This window comes from Adiantum capillus-veneris, chromosome 7, assembly GCF_014529385.1.
Source record: "Adiantum capillus-veneris isolate H3 chromosome 7, ASM1452938v2, whole genome shotgun sequence".
Taxonomy (NCBI): domain Eukaryota; kingdom Viridiplantae; phylum Streptophyta; class Polypodiopsida; order Polypodiales; family Pteridaceae; genus Adiantum; species Adiantum capillus-veneris.
Window position 1 is genome coordinate 213,775 of NC_140937.1, and position 9,027 is coordinate 222,801.

Below are 9,027 nucleotides of genomic sequence, written 5' to 3' on the forward strand. Positions count from 1 at the left end.
ACTACAATATCATAGAGGATGTTTACCAAAGTTTGTAGGTGTTTGTAGTGATTGGTTGTCAAAAAAACTAGCACATAAGGCTGATCCAGGTCCACTACCCAATGGTTGCAAGAGACATAGTGAATTTCTTTGTTGGAAGAAAGGAGACCCCTCAATCTTCTAGCACCTTTCCTTGGTCAGTGTATGTTGTTGGGTATGATTTAGAAGCCCTTGATCTAACATATAATATGTACAAAGATCCAATTACCATTGGTATAGCTATCTTGGATGTTGCACATGGAGTAAAAGGAATGAATTTGATTCCTCCAAGATTGAGAAGCTTGTCACCCTTGCTAAGGATGACTTGTGAGCCTAAACAATTCATCCTACTATCTTTTCTTACTCGGAGGCAAATGGCTGCTTTGGAGGATGGTCTTCTACACATGAGCATAAATTCCCAGATGCTTGTTGGTAGCCTTGATTTCTTGCCCTTAGCCAAGAATTTTTCTTCTAGAGCCATAGACACATTTGTGGTGTTAACATTGGTGAGCATGAGCAAAACTTTTGTCAACCTTGATCTCTATAGAAACAAGCCCCTAATATGAGGCAATGCACGCATTCAAGTGGAGGGGACTAACAAAGATCGTGATGAAGAGCAACAAGTGGCCAAAGCAATAGTAAGAAGGAAGAAGCAAGTTATCGACAAAACTATGAAGGCATTCAATGACCACCACGAGGTTGTCCTTGATGTGTTTGCACGTGGTCTTGCATCAAAGGCTGCACTTTTGAGTCGAAGAAAAACCATCACGATAGTTTGCAACTCGCAAGAGCAACGTGAAGCTGATGGAATTTGTTCTAAAGCATATGAAAAGGCTAAAGAAAAGTCTCATCCAATAGACACCAAAGAAGATGAACCACAAGTGACTTACCTACCACAACGTGTAGAGGAATCTAACCAAGATGTCATGGGCCTTATCATGAAAGAGAAAATAAAGAACACTTCAGGTGTTTAGGACCTTGATTGCAATATAATTTTTTGAATTGCGAAATGTTTAAATATTATTTTTCCTTGTAATTTTTGGATGATAAAGCCTATGTACTACTTGTTACTATGAAAATGTTTTCCATATCTCTTTGTCTCTCCCTCCATCCTTCAATTCTGTTCATGGCTCTCTCTCTCTCTCTCTCTCTCTCTCTCTCTCTCTCTCTCTCTCGTCCACACGGTCAAAACTTTAGTGCAGATGCTTCTTGACACTCTCCCTAAGTGTGTGAGCTTGGTTATCTCTCTCTCTCTCTCTCTCTCTCTCTCTCTCTCTCTCTCTCTCTTAAGTGTGTTCCTTAAGTTTATGTACTATTTCATACTACAGATTGGTTTGCAATACATCTTAATGGGTTTGTTCTTTTAAAAACGTCTTAAGGTAGTGGCTCCAATTTGTTGTTAATCATAATCACATGGAAGCAAAAGCTAAAAAGGCAATTATTGCCTATGAATTCACTTTTTTTTGTTTCACACCGCTCAAAATAGAGAGTTTGCTAGGATTCAATGGCTTAAGTTATATTTGTGCAAGTGTTTTATCCATTCACTTAAAACCCACAAGCTGAAGAAGTGAAATTGAATGATCTTGTTCAGATGAATTTCTAACTATATTTTTCAAATAGTATTTTTCAAATATCAAAATTTGTAAGGTAGTGGAAAAAACTTAACCAGGTGCTCAAAGGAGAATGCAACGACAATTAGATATATAAGCCATTTGATTGGTCATGTTAGGTATATGAGACATTGCTTACCTCTTGTAGAGCACGGTGACATGTTAATTTTGACCTTATGGTCAAATTCTTTTACTACATTCAATTGCAACTATTGTTTCTTTATATCATCTTCTTCTCACAATCATCAACTTATGTGTTTACCGATTGAAAAACTCACTCATAGGTTTTGAACATGTGTAAGAACACACTCACCTAGGTTTTGACCATGTGGAGAGAGTAGTCGCACTTCAAAAAGAGAGTAGTTGACCGTGTGGAGAGAGTAGCTATTGCACTTCAAAAAGAAGATACACTCACTCATAGGTTTTGAACATGTGGAAGAACACACTCACTTAGGTTTTGACCATGTGGAGAGAGTAGTTATAGTTCAAAAAGAGTGGTTAAAAAACAAAAGAGAATGTTTAAAAATGATTTTACCACCTGTTGAAAAGCTAAGCAAGTGCATTTTAAAATGCGCAAACCTCAAAAGACAAACTTTCCCCTTATCAATACATGTGCTCCTTTTGACCACATGGTCAAAAACTAAGTGAGCAAGTTTGTCCACATGTTCAAGACCTAAGTGAGTGTGTTTTTAAATGTTCAAAACCCAAATGAGCAAGTTTGCTCCAATTCTCAAAACCTACGTATTTGGTATTTAACCAATGACTTTTGACACAAATTTCATCTTCAAAGATGAAAGGGATTTATTTTTCAAATAGCGTGTTATACCTTCCTTTGTGTACGAGGTATGAGTTGCCAATAATCAAGCGTGCTATAGACATCACCAAGGTGCATTTGTATAAGTCTACCTTGTTGAAGAATCCTTGTCTAAACATTCTTGACATAGTACAAAATGACATATGGGCCATGATAGTAGATCTAACTATATGCACGAATTATCCTTGGGATATGAAAAAGACATCTACTTGAGAAAACTTAACCTCTAAATATATATCTGTCTTATTGCATCGAATTGTTAATGATCCCAAAGTTTAAAATATAATTGTTAAGTATAGAAGAGAGCTATCACCACTCAAACAATTGTTTAAATGTGCATTGTTGAATGAAACTATTTGGTTGTAAGGAGAAATTATAGATGGTACTTTTTGTCAAGCATAAGCCTCCAAGAAAGATATGATTATGGAATCTCGACTAAGCAATGTCTTTTTGGGTTTTGACAGATGTAGTACATGATAACATGACAGCTTCATCACTATCTATAGTGAAACTCCTCTGGTAAGTGCTCTGAGTGGTCTCAAGCCTAGCGAATCCCTCTCGATCTCCTTATCATCATGTTAACATCCCAAGGTATATGCTATCCACGAACAGTCGCCATGGTTAATCTGGGGGGGAGGGAATCTTACACAATCAGTGCGCAAGCAAAAGAATCATTACGCCTACTAGTTAAGGGATAGAGAGTGATGCACAGAGTGAGAGAGTGGGGTGTGAAGCCAAAGTAAAAGCCGCATCCCCTCCATGATGCAATTAAGTAAGTGTTACATTGCCAGAGTAAAAGAGTCACGTCCCCAAATGGGGGAGGTTCATGCACGGGTTATACCAGGGGGGATGTGCCCCTTGAAGGGGTGCATCCCATGTAGAGTAGTAAAAAAATGGTGATGCCTGATGCCTTGGAAAGGCATGGGAACATTCTACTGAGAGTGAGCATTATAAGCTTGAAGGAGGACAGTTTTCTTAGGAAAAAACCTTCGATTTAATTTATCGGAATCTGTACCAGTACCTAAGAGAGAGAGAGAGAGAGAGAGAGAGAGAGAGAGAGAGAGAGAGAGAGAGAGAGAGAGAGAGTGTGTGTGTGTGTGTGCCCGCGCACATGTACATATATACGTACATTCGTGTGTGTGTGTGTGTGTGTGTGTGTGTGTATATATATATATATATAAGTGGTGGCCATTAGGTAGGCCTGCTACATCTCAATTATGGGCAAGCCACTTGATGGTGTACCTCTTGATGGGGTTCGATACTAGTATGTTATTAGTAGTGAAGCTTTCCAGACTCTCTTTTCGACCAATCACACGCCAATTAGTCATGCCAATGATGACATAGCACACAGCATGCTAGTGGCAGCCATGGTTTACATGGTGCTCATTTCGACTCCAGTTATAAATGCGGTGATAGATGTTCATCTGAAGGAGCACGTCATCAGCCAATGATTCTTAACAGTGCTGATTTTTGAAGGGTGACCCCAAACTTTTATTTGAATGTAACTTCTATTATGCCATTTTTTGACCTATATGTAGAATTAAGGAATTTTAATTTTTTAACTTAAAAGGCTATTTTTTGGGTGCCCTTATTGGAAGGGTAAAATACCTCAAGGGCACTAAAGGCTTCAAAAATGAGCCCAATTTCTAAAAAACCACCTTATGAAGGCTGTGCGCAGTATTTTGTTTCGTGAATGCATTGTAACGAGCCTGCAGTATGTGTCTTGTGTGCCTTGCGAGGAGGTTGTGGACCCACTACTTCAGCCCTAAGGTGGTGTTGCAACAAGGATTGGATCAGTGTAGGGCGACTAGAGGTGTGTAAGTGGATTGGGGGGAGAGAGACACTTGTAGAGTCGAGGAGGGTGAAAAGAAAGTTTGCATTAAAAGCTTCCTCCCCTTATCAAGACAGAGCTTCGTAGTAACCTTTGTTTGGAGATAGTTCTTTTACTATTGTCCTAAGCTTTATCAATCAAAAGCAACAATTGCAAGCGAAACAAAAGCAATCTCAAAGAAGGAATCGCATATATTGATAGGTGAAAGCAAGAATGCTTACCTGAACTCACCACTAGCTTCTACATCCACAAACCAGTAAACTAGGTAATTAACTTCAAACAGGACTAAGGTGTAAGCTAATATTCAATGAGATTCAAGAACTTCACTTTTACCTTGACCACAATCCATTGCAGATGGTTCCATGGATATTTTAGAGTACACTATCTTTTTGCAAATCACCCTCTCACTGAAGTCACTTGGATATCTCTAAAGAAGAAATGGACAGTTTTAAAATAAAGTTAGAGCTATTTGCATTTCATTCCATATATGATATTATAAGTTTCATTTTAAGTAATCTTTTTTTTTAATTTGAAGAAATGCCCAAGACTAAGGTTGATGTGCATTAGCAAAGGATAAAAACAATTAAACATTTGAGAAAAAATGCTATAAACAACGTTTCATGAAATATAAAATCTAGCTAATTGTTTATATAAAAGTAATCACTATGTATTTAGCTATTGAAAAATAGAATATTTTGTAAAAACTAAAAAAAACATTCTGGCTCTAAACACATTAGGTGCTCTAGAAATGAACCATTAACAAAGACATTTTGACCTTTGAGGTAGTGCCCACTCTTGGAAATTGTTAAAACAAAGCTGGAGGCTTTTCAACTAACGTAATTGTGCAGGACAAGAATGGATTAGAGCAGCAATGCTCTCATTTGTTAAGAAACTATATCTTCAATACCAACCAGTTCAATGTTTTATTCAATGTCTACAGTTTTTAGAAACCCCATTCATAAAGAGGCAAAGTTTTAAAGCGCACCCTCAGTTATAAGGATCTAAAGCTTCGTCTAAGGAGCTAATCCAATCTAACTCTGGGGCAGAAACGACATTTTCAGATGCACCACAGTAGCAAACATTTGCTGGGGCTGGAACTTCCAAGATCACGTTTGAACTCTGTTGATTGATGTTGGTGGGCTGCGGTGAACAGGTGAAGTGTTGGGCTAACTCTCCTCCAAGTAAAAAAAGATCCTTTAAGACCTGAGATTCGAACCATAACGGGACCATGTTCCCTTCTGAACTGACTCTCATCCTTGCAACTTCACTAGTAGACACGCCTGGATGGATAATTGAAACTGAAATATTGATTCCCAATAGACGTCTTGTGATTGGGCTGAATACTGGCCCTCCAGAGTCACCAGCAACACTTCCACCCGGCATAGCTATTGTCATACTATGAGAGAGACCAGTGGAAAATGTTCCAGGCGTCATACGCCATATCATGTGCCAAAAGCCTGTGTTGTCCACCAAAGTGCAAGACGAACACCCAAACATGGCATAAGGCTTGCCCACAGATGTACAAGCTGGATCGAAATCAATTTCAGCAATCCTTCGATGAAAGATTACGCTCAATACCTTGAACACAATGACATCATGACGGTTATCATCTGCAAGAATCTCCAGATCAATGGCCTAGAATCTCCAGATCAATGGCCTTCAAAAAAACAATAAGTTAGCAAAGAAAAGTTAGAAATTCTTACGGATATTATAAACCTACATAAAATAGGCACACACTACAAACCTCTTCAGGAGCTTGCAAAACAGCAGTAAGTTGTTGCCCCACCGACACCCCCCCAAAACAATGTCGTCCAGATACTACAAGAGGGGATCCGGATCCCTGCACAAGAACACCCGGCACTGGATAGCAACCTGGATTTGGGTGTTGAATGGAAACCAAGGTGCTCTGGACTGCATCTACCATTGGAGTCATGTCCATCCTATAATTTAAACACATACAACGCTACCATTCCATTAACAAGATGTGCAAACACTACTCAGAGATTACCAATAACTTTGAAAACCATAACTCAAATAAAACTACGTGTAAGAGACAAAACAACGAGATAACATATCCTTTTGATTGCATCATCACACATGTTGTGTGACAAACCATGCAAATTTTTTTCCTGTGACATTTTGTGACAAACAATGCCAAGCTATGTGTAAGAGACAAAACAACAATCAAATAACAAATTTTTCTTTGCATCATCAGACATACACGTACAAACGTGTGTCTGTCACAAGCAAAAGCCATTCTTAATTGGACCCAAGAACATGTAAGGAATGCAAAGGAATTCTGTGTTATACAAAACACATCTATGCATTGACAAAGCATTTGCACATATATAAATTAAAGTTTTGAACAACTATATGATATTCTGTGTACACACCAACCATGCATGTGTGCGTGCGTCACACCTATACACACAGACAATATGTGTATGTGTACGTCATCAAGTGATCACCATGAATCCATAGTTCTCATATAGCTATCCATAGTTCTCATATAGCTGATCCAAACATATAGCTCCTATAAATGTTATGCAGGCTTCTTCTTTGAGAGGACCTTATTAAGACACAAAACGTCGACCATCCATATCTTCAATGAAACTGAAAAACATCAAACATGAAAATTTTCGAGACTAGAAACAAAGCAATCATAAAATGATCCAAACTGCAAACAAATCAAAAAAAATGATAAAGAAATCACAACCACAAAACACAAAAAAGAGAAAAAAGAACCCTAAGGAGAAAACAATCAGAGAAGGAAAAATCTCTTTCTCTCTCTCTCTCTCTCTCTCTCTCGCTATTGTTTCGTAAAGCAGCCAGCTTGCAAAAAACATGTGCAAGCAGGGTTTAATAAAGCAGCCAGCTTGCAAAAAACATGTACATGAAGGGTTCAATATAAAGGGATGATGAATATTCTGCAAGAACAAATAGTTGTCCTGATGACAAAAGAGTCACATCATTTCTGTTTTTCAAAAATAGATTCCGCTGTCAATGAAAGAATGTCAGAGCCAAAAGCCTAATGATTTCCACAAAACAAAATGTGTTGTACTTATATTCAGATGATAACCAGACAAAGGGATTGCTGTATCAGTTTAAGTAAAGCAGCTGGTTATTTGATCTAAAATGACAATTTTTTTCTGAACAAAGATGCCTTACTGCACTCTAATCTCTAATCACATCACTGCACTCACATCTACAAAATTTTCAGCCCGAAAGTTGTAACCATTAACTGATACAACTCTCAGAGGAGGTCAAACATCACATCCGGTCATCTACCTTTCATAGTGCTCTCAATTTTCAATCCAGCTGCTAACAGAATTTCAGCCAAGGTTTTCAACAAACTGGAAATTAAAGATACTTTGCTACAGAATCTGTTAAAAATGTAGTTGGAAATCTCTCTCTCTCTCTCTCTCTCTCTCTCTCTCTCTCTCTCTCTCTCTCTCTGTCGCTGAGTGTGTGTGTGTGTGTGTGTGTGTGGAAGTCTGTTTGCCTGTGTGTGTGTGTGTGTGGAGGAAAAAACACTTACTCTTTAGTTGCACAGAGACGATCCAATGGAAGTCTTGGCTCTCACTTAAGAAGTAGAAAGCCATCCTTGTCACCTTGTCAAAGTATCTTGCAAGCCAGAGCTCCAAATCTGGCTTTTATGCTCATGGTTGCAAAATTCAATCATACTGGACATGAGTGACTGCAGCGCAAGCAAACATGACAGAGGGCTTTGCCTTGCCTGAGAAGCAAAAGGTGAAAAGAAGAAACCCTAGTTGTGGAAGCCTGAGTGCGAGGCCAACAAGATGCACACACAAACACACAACCAGAAACTAGAAAGAAGAAACCATGAGCACACACAATTGAGAAGGAAAACCCAGAGAGAAGAAGCCATGCGTAAAAAACTAACCATACAAATACTCTCTCTCTCTCTCTCTCTCTCTCTCTCTCTCTCTTCAGAGAAGGAAAACCCTGATGAGAACAAAACCTGCAGATCGTTCCAAACTAGAGAGACGAAGCACAACACACTTGAGAAGGAAAACCATTACCTAACCAGACACACACACACAATACACAGACTTGAGAAGAAAAACCCTAATGAGAACGAACCATACCTGCGTGGAGAAGCTACGGCAAGAGAAGACCAGCACGCAGATGCGAAGAGAGGCTCAACAGGCTTTCTACTGGGCGCGAAGTTTTCCACTGACAGCTTCGTTATTATATTCAATGGAGCTTTTTTGAAAAGCCTACATTCGAACACGGGACGTATTAGTACCTAGGTCTATGCAAGTAATACATTCTATATGCCATTCTCCCACATCCAAGTGGACACGCTTTAGGGGTTGTGCCTGGCCTATATCTCACAAGGGCATGGGAGGAGATGGGATCTACGGTGGGATGATTGAGGATCGTAGATCCTGTGCTTCCGTGGACAATGTAAACACGGGTACCTGAGTTTACTTCGCCCTCCCCCCCCCCCCGGATTGAACCCACAAACTAGGGTTTGAGGGCCATGTGGCCTATCTATCACGCCCGCGCATGTCACCTATGGAATGTACACGTTTCTATGGAGTTTTGACATGCAAAAGTATCAGGGCGAGCAAAAGTAAACTCGGGTATTTTTCTGAGTTTACAAAAATACCCGAGTTTACTTTTGCAACAAGATCTACGGCGCGCGCCTAATGTCGGGGCCCAAAAGTGATGGGAGCCTTTGATCCCATCTCCCATGCCCGTGTTAGATATAGCTGAGGGGGGTTGTG

General features: G+C 39.4%; 1 protein-coding gene across 1 annotated transcript; it reads right to left on the reverse strand.

Moving 5' to 3' along the window:
• Window positions 1-5,023: 5,023 nt before the first annotated feature.
• Window positions 5,024-8,514, reverse strand: LOC147453343 (uncharacterized). The gene is made up of 3 exons (XM_086515549.1): window positions 8,383-8,514; window positions 6,018-6,213; window positions 5,024-5,908 (listed from the first exon to the last, which is right to left on the reverse strand). Exons 2-3 carry the CDS (start codon window positions 6,210-6,212, stop codon window positions 5,261-5,263), a joined length of 843 nt encoding a protein of 280 aa, XP_086371675.1. The 5' UTR covers window position 6,213; window positions 8,383-8,514; the 3' UTR covers window positions 5,024-5,260.
• Between the last annotated feature and the right edge of the window lie 513 nt (window positions 8,515-9,027).

Excerpts from the sequence above, each read along its gene's own strand:
- LOC147453343 (XM_086515549.1), bottom strand. The coding sequence starts at position 6,212 with ATGGACATGACTCCAATGGTAGATGCAGTCCAGAGCACCTTGGTTTCC. Across the intron at positions 5,909-6,017 it reads TTTTGCAAGCTCCTGAAGAG|GCCATTGATCTGGAGATTCT; the intron begins GTTTGTAGTGTG and ends TGGAGATTCTAG.